General features: G+C 57.6%; 1 protein-coding gene and 1 non-coding gene across 4 annotated transcripts; both read right to left on the reverse strand.

Moving 5' to 3' along the window:
* Positions 1–1,973: 1,973 nt before the first annotated feature.
* On the reverse strand, positions 1,974–7,840 carry ZNF324 (zinc finger protein 324). 3 transcript variants are annotated; one of them, XM_060084066.1, is made up of 4 exons: positions 7,525–7,840; positions 5,783–5,909; positions 5,340–5,456; positions 1,974–4,757 (listed from the first exon to the last, which is right to left on the reverse strand). In XM_060084066.1, the coding sequence occupies exons 1-4, from the start codon at positions 7,552–7,554 to the stop codon at positions 3,358–3,360; spliced, it is 1,674 nt and encodes a 557-aa protein (XP_059940049.1). In that variant the 5' UTR covers positions 7,555–7,840; the 3' UTR covers positions 1,974–3,357. The 3 variants fall into 3 exon arrangements, with proteins under 3 accessions (XP_059940049.1, XP_059940052.1, XP_059940051.1); XM_060084069.1 differs by lacking the exon at positions 7,525–7,840 and adding an exon at positions 7,344–7,401; XM_060084068.1 differs by lacking the exon at positions 7,525–7,840 and adding an exon at positions 6,684–6,934.
* On the reverse strand, positions 6,801–6,931 carry LOC132481004 (small nucleolar RNA SNORA30/SNORA37 family). Its single transcript, XR_009530716.1, has one exon. It is a non-coding gene; the product is annotated as a small nucleolar RNA SNORA30/SNORA37 family (small nucleolar RNA).
* Positions 7,841–16,896: the final 9,056 nt, after the last annotated feature.

Below are 16,896 nucleotides of genomic sequence, written 5' to 3' on the forward strand. Positions count from 1 at the left end.
ACCCTCAGAGTCTCAGACATGCCTTCAGCTAGATCAGTACTGCAAAGTGAGGGCTGGAGGTTTTTGTCCAGAATTATGGGACGTGTTCAGCCTTTTATTTACTTTGGGGACCAGAACTAGTAAGGGTGACCTTTATTTTTATTTTATATCAGTAGACGATGTTATTGTTTTTAAAATCTGACTGTGGGTCAGGGTGTTTTGCTTCCACACATCAAATGGCTGAACCATGACTTATTTATTCTATCCTAAGGTGCATCTGCCTGCCTGTTCTGGTTTCTTCTAACACCCAGGAATCCCTGGCTACCAGGGATTTGATTTTTTTCTCTGGGACTGTTCAGATTCCCCAGAAAGGACTCTTCCACCATCTACCCTGTGGGAAGAGCTGGAGCTCTAACAGCTTCTCCAGGAGCTCCCACTCAGTCATCTTTGTTTTGGGTCTCCCCTTCCGGGGGGCTGCTGGTTTTCAAGCCTTCTGGAATTCTGCAGCGTAAGCCTGATGGGATCTCCTTCCACTTCCGCCAGCGCCAACTCAGTATTTGGCTTTCCCCAAATCAGTGACAGCTCTCCCAGCCCCAGCCACTTCTAGCTTCAGAATGCCGTTGCCTCCTCTTCTACCATCCTCATATTTGTGGGTTTGTGTTATAGTTAATTTATTTACTTATTGGCCGTGCCGCTTGCGGAATCCTAGCTCCCCAACCAGGGATCGAACCCGAGCCCCCTGCAGTGGAAGCACAGAGTCCTAACCACTGGACCGCCAGGGAATTCTCAAGGGTTTGCTTTAAGTGCTCTCTGTGGTTTCAGTGGGCTTCTGGACCAAGTGAGATGCATGTGTTCAGTCCATCATCTTGACCCAGAAAGCCCACGGATACTTTTTATAGTCATGACCCGTTCACGGTTGAGTGGAAGGGTCAGCCTGTCAGGACGTGGCCCAACATGATCAAAAAGGTTTGGGGGAGGACAACTTAGGGGCCAAGACATGGGGGAAGGTGGGTGCTCATGGTTGCTGTTCCCACAGGAACAGGGCTGGAGCGTCTGACCACCCCTGGTGCTGGGAGGGTGGGCTCGAGGAGGGTGGAGGGAAGGAGGGATAGTAGGGGCCAAGCACACAGGCAGGAGAGGCTCAGTGCAGCAGGAGGGGGCTGCTGGGGAGACAGGATAGAGCACCAGGCCCAGCTTCTGTCCAAGAGGCAAAAAAAGGTTGCAAGTGACTCTCTGGGCATCCGCTTGATGTTCGACATTGCTTTGCTCCCGACTCCCATGGGCTCCCTACAATAATAGCCTTCTGGAAGCTCTGTGGGGTTTGTCTGCAGCTCATAGCCATCCACACTGACCCTGAAGTGAGCTGCTCAAGAATCCCTCATGGGGGCCAGCCTGGGGGAAGATGAAATAGGGCGAGGCCAGGGCATGGACCAGGTCAGAGAGAGGATGGGCCCCAAGAGGGGTGGACAGTGGCTCAGAGGACCTGCCCTTGAGGAGTCTTGGGGAGCCCGGCCCCGTGTGACTTCTCCCTACCCCCATGTCTCCTTTCCTTGCAGGAACTTGTGAGGTTTCAGGGGTGGAACCGTGCTGGCAGGTGGAGAGTTGGGGGTGTCATGTCTCTGTTCTTTGGCAATGGCAGATACCTGCGAGGTCTTTGAGGTGATTGAACTGGAGCACCCAGTGGGTTAGGGTCAACCTTTCGGGTCTCCACGTGTGCCCCCTGCCTCAGATTCCAAGGCCTGGGTCCACAGAGGCTCATGTCCCAACAGAGCTGCTGCTTGGGGCAGCCTCACCCTGTCCACGTCTCCTGGCTGCCAAGGGGACACAGACCTTCAGTGGCCGCGGACAGGCTGCACCTCTACCCTGCGGCCTCTCAAAGGGACCAGGGTCGAAGCCAAGTCCCTGCAGCTGTGTGATGACACAGTTTGCATCGTGCTGGGATGAAACCGGTTTCAGGCTGCCACCACTCACGTGTTTTTAAGAAGAAACCTTTATTAGAGAGCCTCTCTGGACTCTGTATTGTTAAAACCTTCTGAACTATGACCTGGAGGCTGAGGCTGTGGACCTACACAGTGCCGTGCAAGAACTTAAAACGTCCATCCATTCCAAGCTGTAACTTCTAGTCTTTTTTTACCCCCAGTAAAAACACCATTAACTTCCCTGCGGGTGAGGCCCAAGGTGGAGATGGGGCTGGTCTGTTGAAGGCCACAAGAAGCCAACCAGGCCCCCACCCAACTTGTCTGCCTCAGTGTCCCCACCCTGTGGGTTATGTCACACTGGAGAGGGGATCTTGGGAGGGCGCCACACACAGCCTTAGGTAATGGCAGGCACGTGGCCACTGGACCCCAGAGAACCAAGCAGCCCCATCTTGTCTCCTCTGCGCCTGTTGTTATGGTCACCTCCAGTCAAGGCAGTGGGGATGGAAAGGCTCCTGTATCGCTGACTTTGGTAACGACAGGACGCGGCCGAAGCTGAGGCTTGGACCACACTCTGAGTGCACCAGCACAGCTGGGGAACCATCACTCTCAACCTCCGTCCTTCACCCGGGGACTTCCCGCCTCCACCCTCCTCCACCTCCTGAGGGTCTGGCCATGAGCCCGAAGCCAGGCAGGCTTCACCCGGCCCTCAGAGCTGGCAGGCTAAGTGTGGGGGTAAAGCGGTGGGCTCTCTGGATGCTGGGCCAGTGGCCCTGCTGTTGTGCAGCTCACGTCCCCTCTCTGTGCCTCAGTCTCCTCATCTGAGAAGTGGGGATACTAGCCACAGCAGCTACCTCACAGAGCTGTCAGGAGAAAGTGTGCAGCGCCCAGAACGGGGGCTGGCAGTCGGCACGTGTTGGCCCTTACCGAGATGCTGCCCGTCAGGGTGCCGCAGGTACCCTCTGCAGGGCTGAATCTTTCCTCTTCCCTAGAGGAGGGAGCTGAGGCTCAGAGCCCAGCCACTTGTCCGAAGCCAGTACCTGCCTCCCCCATGACTTCCTGTCTTCTGGGCCTGTTCCCAGGAAGCCCTGGATGAACTGAGGGCTAGGGAAATACGCTGGGGGTGGGGGTGGGGGTGGAGAGGTTCCACACAGACCCTGCAGGTTGGGTGTAAACCTCAGAAAGTTCTCAGGACCACCTCCGCCCCGCCCAAGCACTTGCCGCTCGCGCGCGCAGTCAAAATATGGGCGAACTGGCAGCTGCTGGCCTCCCCCTGACCTTTGCGCAGCGTGACGGCTTGGGGCTGGAGGAGCTGTGGCTGACAAGGGGCAAATCTTGTCACCACGTGCGGGGGGCATGGCAGGCACGCGCAGAGCTTCTCCACAGCGTGGCTCTGCAGAGGGGGGGGCCCGCACCCACGGAAGCGACTCACAACAGGCCGGGGAAGGTCGGGGCTGCGACGTCAAGGCTCAGCCGTCTTCGGAACCGTGGCTGGGCCCGAGGCGGCAGTGGGCCCGGCTTCCCTCCCCAGTGTGCCTTCAGACGGTGCCCCGGAAGGAGGCCTGGCCTGGGGGAGCGGGCTGGCCCGGGGCCGCCGCGCTGGCTTCTCACCGGTGTGGAGCCTCTGGTGGTGGAAGAGGGCCGGGCGCTCGCGGAAGGCGCGGCCGCACTGCGCGCACACGAAGGGCTTCTCGCCCGTGTGGATGCGTCGGTGGCTGAGCAGCACGGCGCCCTTGGCGAAGGCCTTGCCGCAGTCCGAGCAACGGAAAGGCCGCTCTCCCGTGTGCAGCAGCCGGTGCTGCCTGAGGTTGGAGCTGTGGCTGAAGGCGCGGCCGCACTGCGCGCAGGCGAAGGGCTTCTCGCCGGTGTGCACGCGCCGGTGCTTGAAGAGCGACGAGCCCTGGCTGAAGGCGGCCCCGCAGAGCGCGCAGGCGAACGGCTTCTCGCCCGTGTGCGTGCGCTCGTGCTGGATCAGGTGCGAGTTGCGGCAGAAGCTGCGGCCGCAGCGCGTGCACGCGTAGGGCCGGCCCCCGGCGTGGATCTTGCGGTGCTGGCTGAGGTTGGAGCGGTGGCTGAAGGCCTTGCCGCACTCGGCACAGCGGAAGGCCTTCTCGGCCGTGTGGATGCGCTGGTGACGCACCAGCGACGAGCTGTGCCGGAAGGCCTGGCCGCAGGCCGGGCAGGTGTAGGGCGTCTCCCCGCTGTGGATGCGCTGGTGCTGCGTCAGGTGCGACGTCTGGCTGAAGGCCTTGCCGCACTGCGCGCACTCGTACGGCCGCTCCCCGGTGTGGGTGCGCAGGTGCTTCAGCAGGTCCGAGCTCTTCACAAACACCTTGCTGCACGCCCGGCACTCGAAGGGCTTCTCCCCAGAGAGGAGGCCCGGGCCAGCGTGCAGGGCCTCGCCCAGTTCGGCCCAGCTCGGGGGCTCTGGGACAGCGAGCAGTCTCTGAGGCTCGCGCCAAGCCTCACCCATTCCTCGGTCCCCCTGAGCCTCTGGGGCGCCCGGGAAGGCTCTCCCCGGGGCCTCACGTGCATACAGCTTCTGCCGCTCCGATGCCCTCGGCTGCTTGCCTGGCGCAGGGTGGTCAGCGAGGGCCTTCTCCCCGGGTGGGGCCCGCAGAGAAGAAGTCAGCCGCAGGCTGACGCTGGCCTCGCCGCTTTCCCAGTAGATCACAGACACCCCTGTGGGTTTCCTCTCCCGAGAGGGGGACACGCCGCGCCGACCCTCCAGGCTCTTCCCACGCTCAGAGGCACCAGCGCTGGGGAGAACCCTAGTCGGTGCCAGAGGGGGGCCGTCCCGGAAGGCCCCTGGCAATGCTGCTTCTCCAGAAACATCTCTGTCCTCTGCCAGATGAGGGGAGCCTGAAGGAGCAGAAACGGTGGACGCCTGGGTCATCCCGACAGGCCGCGTGGGTAGGCAAGGGGGCCCGCGGGACCGGGCGTGGAGGCTGGGGAGAGGAGCAGGGGCCAGACCACCGTCCTGCACGGAGCCCGTCCCCAGGGCGCTCCCCGGGTGGCTTTGCCCCTTACACTGATGGCCTCTGACCGCCTCTCCCCCAGCAGGGTCAACCCCACAAAGGCAGGACCAGGAGCGACCTGGGCAAGGCTGTGTCCCCAGTGCCGCGAGTGGGACTGGCCCTGCAAGTGCTCAGCGATGAACACGTGAACAAATGGCCCCACAGATGAGGTGGTGAGGGAAGCCGGGCAGGGTCTGAGGCCACACAGACTGGCTGAGGGTGGGATTCTGAGCAGGTCTCGCCACGGCCTGGGGGTGGCCCTCGGAGCCCCCTTCAAGGCCAGCCGAAGCCGGAGCCTCCAGAAGAGGCTGATGGTGGGAGGAGTCGGTCGGGTGGGAAGCTGGAGAGCAGAGCGTCCAGGAGGGAAGGTGGACAGAAGCTTGGCCGTAGGTTGGCCCCAAGCTCCCACCCCTGAGCCCCCACTCACCGGGGCTCGGCCTCCTCTGGGCGTTCCTGGCCAGGGTCATGTCCGTCCCACTGAGAACCCAGGGCTCCTCGTCACACTCAAGCTGGACGACCACGCGGGGTCGGGAGACAGAGAGTCCTGTGAGAGAAGACAAGCAAGTGAGGGGTCACCCCCGGCAGATGGCAGGAGTCAGGGCTTCGTGGGCCACGGACGGCATCATCTGTGCAACCAAGGATACCCGAGGTCACATCACAGGGCAGGGCTCTCGGAGCAGCTCGATGGTTCCTGTGAGGAGAACCGTGTTGGCAGCACCAGAAGGGGACTGAGCACAGAGGCACCACAGCTAACAGGAACATTCAGCCAGAGGACATGTGGCTGCTCACAGGCCGCCGGCTGGTAAGAGGTTAGTGCTGGCAGCCTAGCCTGGCAACAAATGAGCTCCCTATGGAGGACCCAGGGCTTACCCAGCGAGGCCAGGAGGGTGAAGTTCTCCAGCATCACACGGCGGTACAGAGCCCTCTGGGCTGCATCCAGGAGCCCCCACTCCTCCCGGGAGAAGTACACAGCCACGTCTTCAAAGGCCATCAGGCCCTAAGAGAGTTGGAAGATGGACATGATCTAAGCTATAGCTGTGTGAACCAAGACCCAGCTCCCTGCCCCAAAGGCTACCTCCGCTCATGTCCCTCAGACGCTCACCCTCTGCCCCCAAGGCTCTGCAGATGGGACTTCCCTCACCTGTCTGGATCCCTCCCCACCACCTTCCCCATCTAGGCCGTAGATGCCTCTTTAACCCCACCTGGCCACTCTACACAAGGCAGCCAGAGGAAGCCCCCGGCCTTCTGCTGGCTGCCACACCAAGGTCAGCCCCTGGTGTCCACTCACTCTCCAGCCTTTGCACAAGCCGAGCCTCCCCGAAGGTGCCCTCATCGCTCTTGCATAAGTAACTGTACAAGTCCCCTCTGCAGAGCCCCCAGGACGTGGCCATCCCTATAGGGATGCCCTCTCCTGCTGAACGTGCCTGACGTTTCAAAGCTGCTTTTTGAACCTGAAGGACTGGCTGATCCCCTCCAGTGGCCACAGGGGTGGCCCCAAGGATCCGGCGGGCACACAAGAAGCCATGTCCCTCCTCCCTCCATAGCCAGGCCCCCTCTATCTCCTCCTCACTTGGCTGCCACCTTCCCTTCCCTCAGCCACCTGCCAGACTTCCCCTGAGAGCCCCAGGGACTGCCAGCCATTCCTCACCTCCCTAGAGCCCTAACTGCCCATGCCTATCCCTGGCTGAGTCTGTGAGATGCCCTCTTCCTAAGTTTGATTCCCAGGCTCTCCCTCACTCAGAACATCAGGACTCTGTCCTTGGACACCTACGATTCCAGGTCCATGTGACACCTCCACTCTGAGTCAGCACAGACTTCCCAATTTCCCCTGAAATCGACTTTCCCTTCAAATTCCTTATTTTGTCTACAGCAGCTCCGTTCTTTTCTTCTCTGTCCCATTGAGTGACAGTTGCCACTGGCACAGTCCCAGGGCAAGGATACAATCAAGGGTTTTCAATTTCAGCACCAGCTACCAAATCCTGGCCCCACTGCCTGGGGGAGGACCTGTGAAAGTGCTAGGCAGCTCCGTTCTTTTGCGTGCTCCGGCGGAAAACCTTAGACTGGCCCTTCACGCAGGACACTCCCGCACACCCCGCACTTGATGGATCAGCAGATCTATCCAGAATCCAACGGCTTTTCGCACCTGCACTGCCCGGACTGTGGCAGTAGCCTCCTCCCTGCACACCGCCACGCCCCTCTGCTTCTGTTCTCCACTCAGCAATAGGTGGAATTCCCTTAAAAATCGTTAACTTAAAGCATGTCCAGTCTCCCGGTGCCCTCGGGATAGTCTTAACTCCTCGGCCTGCCCTTTCAGACATACATATCTTCTCCCCGCCGAGCAGCTCACTTCCGGAAGCGCCTACACTCAGGCTTCCCTCCCAGCTTTTGCAGACGGGGGACCCTCCCCTTGGAACTTCCTTCCACACCTCACCCCCTTAGCTGCCAGAAGTGGGGATCCCACGCGTGCATTCCCAACCGGCCGGGACAGCAGGGCCTAGGACGAAGCGCGAGGGGAAGACAAGACGTCCAGGTAAAGTGCCTCCCTCGATCGGGGCTCGGGTCCATGAAGGAGGCATCCGGGTGGGTGGGGGCCTGGGGTTCCCGCTACTCACCTGCGCCGGGTCTGTCTGCGCCGCCGCCATCGGAACCTGCAGAACGGTGCGGGCGCTCAGGCTCCGGGCCTCTCTCCCAGTCCGTCAAGGGCGCCGCGTCGGAACGGTGTGGAGGCCGGAGAGCACGTGGCTCGGGGGGCGCCCACGCCGCACCCCGGGAAACTGAGGCCGAGGACTGGCCGTGGGCCCCTGGACTCGGCTGCCCGTGCCTCGGATCTCCGCCCGCACGTCCTCCCTGCCCGCACCTCGGGTCTCCAGACCCTTCCGCAAAACCGGCCCCGACGCGGCGCTCTCCGGCCGTCACCGGCGTGGCCCGACGCCGGCAGCCAAGTGACAGTCCCGGACGCCGGAAGTCCAATCTCGCGAGCCCTCATTGGCCCGTGGCGCGCTGCGGACGCACGCGCAGAGCCTTCTGGCTGCCGGCGCGGTAGGCGGAGCGCGCCTGATCTCCACGGCAACGGCCAAGCGCCGCCGCCGGGGCCGCTGGGAAGTGGAGTCTGCAGCAGCGCCAGGCTTCGGGCTGAGCGTGGGGTCGGGTGCTGGCGGGGCTGTCAGCGCTGCGGGTGAACGCTGAATTGCTGAGGCCCCGGGAGGCCCCCACCCCCACCCCACTGCGCCCAGCGCCCAGCGCAGCACCGAGGACGGAGCACGACGGGGGTCCCATCCCATCCCCGCCTCCTGGGGCCTCGCACCAGGGCTGGGTGTGACCCCCGCGGGTCAGCGTCCCGTTATGGTTGGGAACAGCCCCCACGCCAAGTCGCAAGGCCCTAGCCTAAGTTTTTCTAGCGTCTGAAATCATTCTGAGACTTCCTCCACCATCTGTTTTCTTGGCTCAACTGGGCCGCGCAAAAAGTACTTTCCCAGACGCACTTGTCCCTAGGTCGGCTAGGTCTTGCCTTGCCCCGCACGTCATGGTGTCGATTCCCTGTTCCTTTATTTTGGGGGGAGGGGGCAACCTACATGGGTACGACACATAAAATCAAACGGAAGGGAGGTCTCAGTGCAGACTGACTACTGCTGGCAGAGAGTAAAAGGTTTTCTCTTTGTTGTTTCACTCTGAGGGTCTTTTTGTTCAGTGTTCTTAGTGCTCATACACAAAATGGGACAGTAGTGGTACCCACCGCACAGGGCTATTGTAAGTTAATATGGAACCAATCTGCGTCGGATTCATTCACTCTGTCTCCCTCCCTGCTTACCTCCCTAGGTAAGTTATAAGTGATTTTTTTTTTTTTTTTCTTTTTGCAGTGTGTGGGCCTCTCACTGTTGTGGCCTCTCCCGTTGCGGAGCACAGGCTCCGGATGCGCAGGCCCAGCGGCCATGGCTCACGGGCCCAGCCGCTCCGCGGCATATGGGATCCTCCCAGACCGGGGCACGAACCCGTATCCCCTGCATCGGCAGGCGGACTCTTAACCACTGCGCCACCAGGGAGGCCCATAAGTGATTGTTATAACATCTATATCAGCTCTGTCTGCAGTATCACTACTCTTTGTAAATCCTTGTAATGCAAGAGATAACATCAATTTTGGAGTATTTGTGTGTAAATTTTGCTCACTTTGAAATAAATGAAGAAAATCTAATGTATTTGTGGGTAGGGAATGTTTCTTGCCATTCCAGTAAACAAAGAATGTTTGAGTCCCTCCCTGGTGGTCCAGTGGTTAAGACTCCGCCCTCCCGATTCAGGGTGCCTGGGTTCATCCCTGGTCAGGGAACTAGGTCCCACATGCTGCAGCTAAGAGCCCACATGCCGTAACTCAAGATCCCGCATGCCGCAACGAAGATCCTGCATGCAGCAATGACTAAGGGCCGGCGCAGACAAATAAATAAATAATTTTTTTAAAAAAAGAATGTTGAAGTCCCACGTGAGGTTCACCTCGAACCCACGTGCCGAGACTAGAACCCAGCCTAAACCCAGACTGGGACTTGAACCCATGGTCTCTTTTTCCGGCCGTGCCGCCCGGCATGGGGATCCCAGTTCCCCAACCTGGGATCAGAGCCACACCCGCTGTAGTGAAAACGTGGAATCTTAACCACTGGACTGCCAGGGAAGTCCAAACCCCCAGTATTTTTTTAAAAATTTATTTCTTGTATTTATTTATTTTTGGCTGTGTTGGGTCTTTGTTGCTGGGCGCGGGCTTTCTCTGGTTGCGGTGAGTGGGGCTACTCTTCGTTGTGGTGCGCGGGCTTCTCATTGCGGTGGCTTCTCTTGTTGGGGAGCGTGGGCTCTAGGCGCGCGGGGTCAGTAGTTGTGGCTCACGGGCTCTAGAGCGGAGGCTCAGCGGTTGTGCCGCACGGGCTTAGTTGCTCCGCGGCACGTGGGATCTTCCCGGACCGGGGCTCGGACTCGTGTTCCCTGCATCGGCAGGCGGATTCGTAACCACTGCGCCACCAGGGAAGCCCCCCGCCCCCCCGTATTTTAACTGAGATGACTCATCCGGTCTCAGGACGTAATGAAGCTCAGGCCCTTTGTGTCTCATCGCAGCGAGAATCCAGTGAGATACAAAGTGACGGGTAAGACATGGATTTACTGAGACACATACATGTTCCACAGATAGAATGCGGTCTGTCTCAAAAGGTGAGAACAGCCGTGGGAGAAACACACTCCACAGAGTGTGGGCCATCTCAGAAGGTGAGAGGGCCCGAAATATGGGGTGGTTAGCTTTTATGGGCTGGGTAATTTCATAGACTAACGAGAGGGAGGATTATTTCAAGTATTTCAGGGGAAGGGGTGGAGACTTCCAGGAATTGGGCCGCCACCCACTTTTTGACCTTTTATGGTTGGCCTCAGAACTGTCATGGCGCTGGTGAGTGTGCCATTTCGCCATATGTATCACAGCGAGCATAAAATGAGTCTCAAGGTCCACTGGAAGTTGAGTCTTCTGCCATCTTGGACCTAGTTGGTTCTAAGCAGTCTTCGTCATGTCCTATGTGTGTCATTCTTTTAAAGGCTGTGCCCTGCCCACTTCCCTCCTGTTTCAGAGGGACCAGCATGTGCCAAGGCTTGGAGGCAAGCCTGCAGGCGGGCATTCAGGAAACCTGAAGTTCTTTACTTCTGGTGAGACCAGAAAAGCCTTAGGGGAGAAGGATTCATGCTAGGCCTTTATCCTGGGGGGGTGAGGGGTGGGATCTGGGGAGGTGTGTGATAGAGAAGTGACCTGATCTGATTTGACAAGAATTCCCTTTGGCTTCCATGTGGAGGAGGGGTGGGGGGCTGGGTGAAGGTGGAGGTGGCTGGGCCCATCTTGGGCCTCCACATCTGACACATTCCCTTTTCCCACTCTTGCGGTCAGACCCTTTAATTCAGCCTCCCCTTCCTGGTCAGCAGAACAATGCCCCCCACAAAGGTGTCCAGGGAATTATTCCTGGGTGTGTCACAAGACCACACTTGTGAAGAAGTCCCAACCCCCCAGGGCCACCATCAGGCCCGGAGGGGAGGAGGGGTGCTGTCTGGGCAGAGTGTGTCTGTACCAGTGGGGTTAGTATCACAGGCCAGGACCACCAGGCAGCCCCTGAAAGCCGGAAAGCCCACCCCAGTGACACCTGTGCACCCATCTTCAAGGACACCTGGCTGCAGTACCTGAGGACGCCGTGTACCTAGGGACACGGCGCAGAGGCTCCCGGTTCAGCCCAAGCCCCTGCTAACACCAGAAGCAGCTGAAGGTGGGGCTCCATGCAGAGCCCCTCCCCAGTGGGGAGAAGCCCCGGGGGCTCTAATTGCGTGGTAGCCAGGAACTGACCCGCTCTGACCAAAGGCCCCACAAAGTGTCTTCTGGCAGCTCAGGGAAGCTGCTCTGCGTCATGGACAGGTTAGGTCTGCCCTGGGCACCTGTAACGTCCCGGGGGCACCTCCTCACCTCACCTCCGACCGCTCCGGACTGTGTGGCAATAAAGCCGTGTTGGTTACATCACCTCTGAGCTAGGGCTATGGCCCTGGAGGCAGAGAACAGACATGGGTCACTGCCAGCCTGCACAGGGGTCAGATTCTCGGAGGCGACAGCGTCGTCCACCTGCGTCTGAGGATGGGCTGGGAGGGCAGCGGGTGGCACTCTGTCCTCCTGGGGTCCAAGGGGGCTTTGCTGCTTCAAGTCCTCCAGGGAAAGAACTGTGGCCAGGAGTTCAGAGTTACCTGTGAGCACAGAGCTTACCTGAGGCGGAAGTAGATGATCTCAGGGGTACAGTGGTCTGAGAGAATAAGGAAGCAGGTCCCTCATCCCAGGCACGTCTCAGGGTGGCCACCAGCTGAAGATGAAGCCGTCTTTCTGTGCCCGGCCAGAAAAACCAGATCCCTGTAGTCAGGCTCACCACTACAGGCTGACAGGGGCAGGTCAGAACTCTATGTAGATGGGAATGATGAGGCATAGGTAACGGGGAATGGGGGAGGCCAGAGCCCAGCAGGCAAGGCACCGTCTTTGAGACCTGCAGGGGCCAAACTCGTATCTACAATGGCCGAGGTCACTTTCTGAGCAGATAAAAGTTGTCCTGTATTCTGCAGTCTTCTAAGCCATGTTCTTGAGAGTTGTCACCCCTCCAGCCAAAACCCAGGGAGGCTTCTGTTGCCCAGGCTGGGTTCCCAGTGACTTGAGCAAACACGACCTTCACGGCTGTCCAGTGTCAGGCCAGAGGCATGGCTGGCCCAACCTAGCGCAGAGAAGGGAAGCCGGAAATTAAACTCGGTGTTGGGATCTTCTGTCGTGTGTGTTCCCTGGAGGAGCTAGAGCTTCAGATTTCTTTGTCAAAACTTCTGCTTTTATAATGTTGGCACCTGCTTTATTTTATTGTTTTGGCCGCGCTGTACGGTATGCGGGATCTTACTTCCCTGACCAGGGATCAAACCCGTGTGCCCTGCAGTGGAAGCGCAGAGTCTTAACCACTGGACTGCCAGGCAAGCCCCAGCACCTGTTTTAAAATATCTAATAGCCATGTGAGTTCAATGTGGTAAGCAGAATCATGGTCCTCCAAAGATGCCCACATCCTAATCCTCAGAACCTGTTAATATGTGACCTGACATGGCCCACTTTATGGATTAAGTTAAGGATCTTGAGATGGGAAGAATATCCAGGATTGTCTGGGTGAGTCCAGCATAATCACATGAGCCCTTGAAAACAGAGAAACACAACACAAATTATTAAAAATTTCTGGATGTCATAAGCTGACTTGTGTCAGCTACTCTAAAATCAAGGAATCGGGACTTCCTTGGTGGTCCAGTGGCTAAGACCCTGCACTCCCAATGCAGGGGGCCTGGGTTCGACCCCTGGTCAGGGAACTAAATCCCACATGCCACAACTAAGAGTTCACATGCCACAACTAAAGATCCCGCACGTAGCAACGAAAATACTGTGTGCCGCAACTAAGACCCAGTGCAGCCAAATAAATAAATAAATGTTTAAATATTTTTTAAAAATCAAGGCATCAGCAGGACTGTGTTGCTTCTGGGGACCCTGGGGAAGAATGGGTTCCCTTGCCTCTTCCAGACTCCACAGTCTGCCAGCATTCCTTGGCTTGTGGCTCTTTCTGTCTTCAAAGCCAGCAACGGCAACTTCTTTCTCACATTGCATCACCTTTACTCAATCTCTCTCCATCTCCACCGCATCCCTCTTCCACTTTTAAGGACCCTTGTGATTACATTGTTTCATCTCACCCTCCCAACCTCAGATAATCCAGAATGATCTCCACATTTCAAGGTCAGCTGATTATCAACCGTAATTCCATCTTTCATTTTAATTCCCCCTTGCCCTGTAACATAACATATTTACATGCTCCGGAGATTAGGTCCTGGACATCTTGAGGGGAGGAGAAGGCATTAGTCTGCCTACCATGAGCATACTTTAAAAAAAAAAAATTAAACATTGCCTACCTGGCTACTCGTTAAGTCAAGAATGAATAAAAATAATAAGAGCTGGCAAAAAAAAAGAATGAGTGCACTTTATATTCACATATTGAGGGATGGGGAAGTCATTCTGGCTTATACATGATTTGACTTTTTTATGCTAACTAAAACAGCCTGTTTGTGGCCTATCAAAAACACATGGTACGTCTGTTGTAATCATTAAAGAAAAGGGTGCATTGACCAGAAGTAAAGAATGTCCATGTTAAAAATAAAGTTTAGGGGCCTTCCCTGGTGGCGCAGTGGTTGGGAGTCCGCCTGCCGATGCAGGGGACGTGGGTTCGTGCCCCGGTCTGGGAAGATCCCACATGCTGCGGAGCGGCTGGGCCCGTGAGCCATGGCCGCTGAGCCTGAGCGTCCGGAGCCTGTGCTCCGCAACGGGAGAGGCCACAGCAGTGAGAGGCCCGCGTACCGAAAATAAATAAATAAATAAATAAAGTTTAAATGCCTCCCTTCCTGGGATGCCAATGCTGGTATTCCTTCAATAATAAGACTAGCTTCTTCTCAAGGCCATATTGACTGTGTGCATGCTGACCTGTTTTGTTTTTTTTTTTAAACCTTGAAGGAATGCATCCTTGACCTGTCTGATGTTCTTTGTTCTGACAAGAACAAATGTGCCATGCTTCAGTGAAGCAGTTCCTCAGAGTTATCTGAGAGGCTGTCTTCTGGGCTACAGTCCTCAGTTTGGCTCAAATAAAACTGTCTTCTATCCCTAGTAGAGATTGTTTATTGATTACTTCCAGCGACAGTGTCCACAAGCATTCTGTAGACAGGCATCTCTCACTTGCCCTCCCTGGCAGTGCATGTAAGAGCCTTGGGATGATGATGCTCGGGACAGTAAGGACAATCGCAACACTAGCTCTCTCATACATGTAGCACCGCGTGCCTGGCCCTGTGCTAAGCACTTTTCATGTCACCTCTCATGAGGAAAGTTGTGGTATTTTCCAAATTTTGTCACAGGACTTTGAATTAGACCTGATTCTTTGAATTTAGAGCATCAGAATCTCCAGAAGGGCTTGTCAGGCTCATCCCTGTTGGGGGCGGGGACAAGAATTTGCATTTCTAGCCAGTTCCCCAGTGATGCTGATTCAGGGACCACAGTTTGGGGACCACTGGATTAGAGAGACATTTAAGGTTACTAAACAAAGTCTCCATGAGGAAGATAGTATTTTCACTTGACACTCTCAAAGGCAACACGTGGTTCCCCAGGGGCCTCCTCACGGCTGGTTGTCCGAGGCCCAGGACACGGGTCACTTGCTGGACAACTCTCTCTGCGGGAGGAAACCTGGGAGCGGCCCCTTTAAGAGGAAGCAAAGACACGCCCCTGCCAGTCTTTTTTCTCAGCTCTCCATTTCCCAGCGCCCCTCTAGAGGTAGTTTGGCCTTGCCATGGAGAATGTAGAATGTGTGGGCGCCGCTCTGGGGGGTGGGGATGTGGGGGTGGGATGGAAATGCAGGACTGAAACTACATTGACCACAAGGCATCGGGGGCGGCGGGTTCTGGACCAATCACAGCCCAGAACAAGGGCTGTTTCCTGCTGCTCGGTCGGCGGGGGCGGAACTTCCGGCGTCGCCACTTGGGGCATTTTTCTGCTCTTGACAGGTCGTTTTCCACTGCCCTTGGGGACCCGAGTGTTGGGTCGTGGCCGCTTTCCAGGCGCCTCCTCGGGACCCGGCCGAGGTGGACAGTGAGGAGGATGGGACCGGCCTCCGGGCTCCGTACGAGCCGCTGCGTCCCCACGGTCCCTGGAGGCGGCGTTTACACCGTGGGGACAGAGGCCCCGCGTGCAACGGGCGGTGGGAGGCCCCCGGCCTGGGGCTGGGGGTGTAGGGAGCGGCAGGGCCCGCCTGGGTCTGATGGCGGCGGCGCTGAGGGACCCGCTGCGGGTGAGTGGAGGGTCCCCGCAGCCCCCACTCACTCGGACCCCTACCCATGTGGCCCGGGACCCCCGACAGAGGGGAGGGGTTGCTCCCGGACTCTGCCCCTCCATCTTCGCTACTGGGGCCCTGGGGTCACAGAAAGCCCAAGGTGCCGAGTCCTGGCCAGGTTTTTTGTGGATAAGTTCTCATTCTGGAATCCAGCGGGACAAGGCGTGCAAAGCAGTTTCAGGCACAGGGACCAGGATGTGCACATGCTTGGCGGTGAAGCTCAGTTGGGAGTGTTCAGGGAACTGAAGGTCTCCCTGGTGCCTGGTGGACAAGAGCTTGGCCTGTCACCTGAGGGTGGCGGGAGCCACGGGAGGTTTGGAGCAGAAGAGGGAGGTGATCTGACTCAGGTGTTCACAGGCTTCCTCGGGCTGCAGAGTGGAAAACAGACAGGAGAGTGACAGTGAGGGAAGAGAAAAGGAGGCACACAAGGATGCTACCTTAATATAGCAGTGGCTTGGCCAGAGCGGTGACTGGAGTTGGGAGAAGTGGTTGGAGCTTGGATCTGTCTTTTAAGTTAAGCCAGCCTGATTTTAGGTGGGGTGGGGGAGAGAGAGAGAGAGAGAGGACAAGGAGGTGGGGATGTCCCCGTGGGTTTTTGGCCTCAGCGATTAGAAGGTGGAAGTGTTTCGGCTGAGATGGGGAAGTTGGTGGGTGGAGTGGTTTCAGGAAAGATCAGGAGGTGGATTTTGACCACGTGGAGACTGAGATGTCCCGGAGACTTCTGAGTGCAGGTCTAAGTTACGCTGAGGGCTTCCACTTGGAGACATCCAGTTGGCGGTAGCCAGCCTGTGAAGTGAGGTGGAACTCGGGTGCGGATTTAGGACGGAGCGTCTTTAGGGCGTGGTGATGGATGCCCCATGCGGGCAGCTGAGGACTGGCTGGTTCTTCGGGTACCTGGACAGGGGTGGTGGGTGTCACAAATTCAGGTGAAGGGAGGAGCAGCCACAAAGGAAGGGGTGTGTGGGACAGGAGGGTCCAGAAGGGGCCTCCGGTCGCTGGGGTGGAGGCTGAGGCATATTGTAGGTGGAGGTAGATGCCAGCAGGACCGGGGCTAGTGGCTATTCACCTCTCTATGGCTCACCAGCCTTTTTTGGCCCCCTCTGTGGGGCCTGTGAGTTTCAGTTAGGATGGCAGGTTAGCTCAGTGGCAGGCAGGCAACTGGGAGTGTCGCAGGCCTGGGGTGGGAGGTGGTGGGCCTGGGCTTTGAGTATACATTAGGAGAGAAGGATACAGTGGCTGGGGAGGCGACAGCGGCAGACAGTCAGAGGCCAGGACATGCCAGAGGCCCGTGTCTGGCCTTGGCGGCTGAGAGTCAAAGGTAGGAAGAGGCACAGTTTCAGAAACAATGAAGGAAACTCTGGGTGCCACCCCTGGCAGTTGGAATTCTTTGAAGTCTGGGTCAGGAAGGGGTACTGGTTGACCTCACCAAGTAGCCAGGCTCTAGACGCCATTTGCAATGTGGCATGTGGGATGGCTGGGAGATGCCCACTGTGTGCCAGGGAATGGTGTGGGGTCTGGAGACGTGCAATGCAAAGCCTGATGTGTGCATGCAGAGGAGATGAG

Source organism: Mesoplodon densirostris, chromosome 19 (assembly GCF_025265405.1).
Source record: "Mesoplodon densirostris isolate mMesDen1 chromosome 19, mMesDen1 primary haplotype, whole genome shotgun sequence".
NCBI lineage: Eukaryota > Metazoa > Chordata > Mammalia > Artiodactyla > Ziphiidae > Mesoplodon > Mesoplodon densirostris.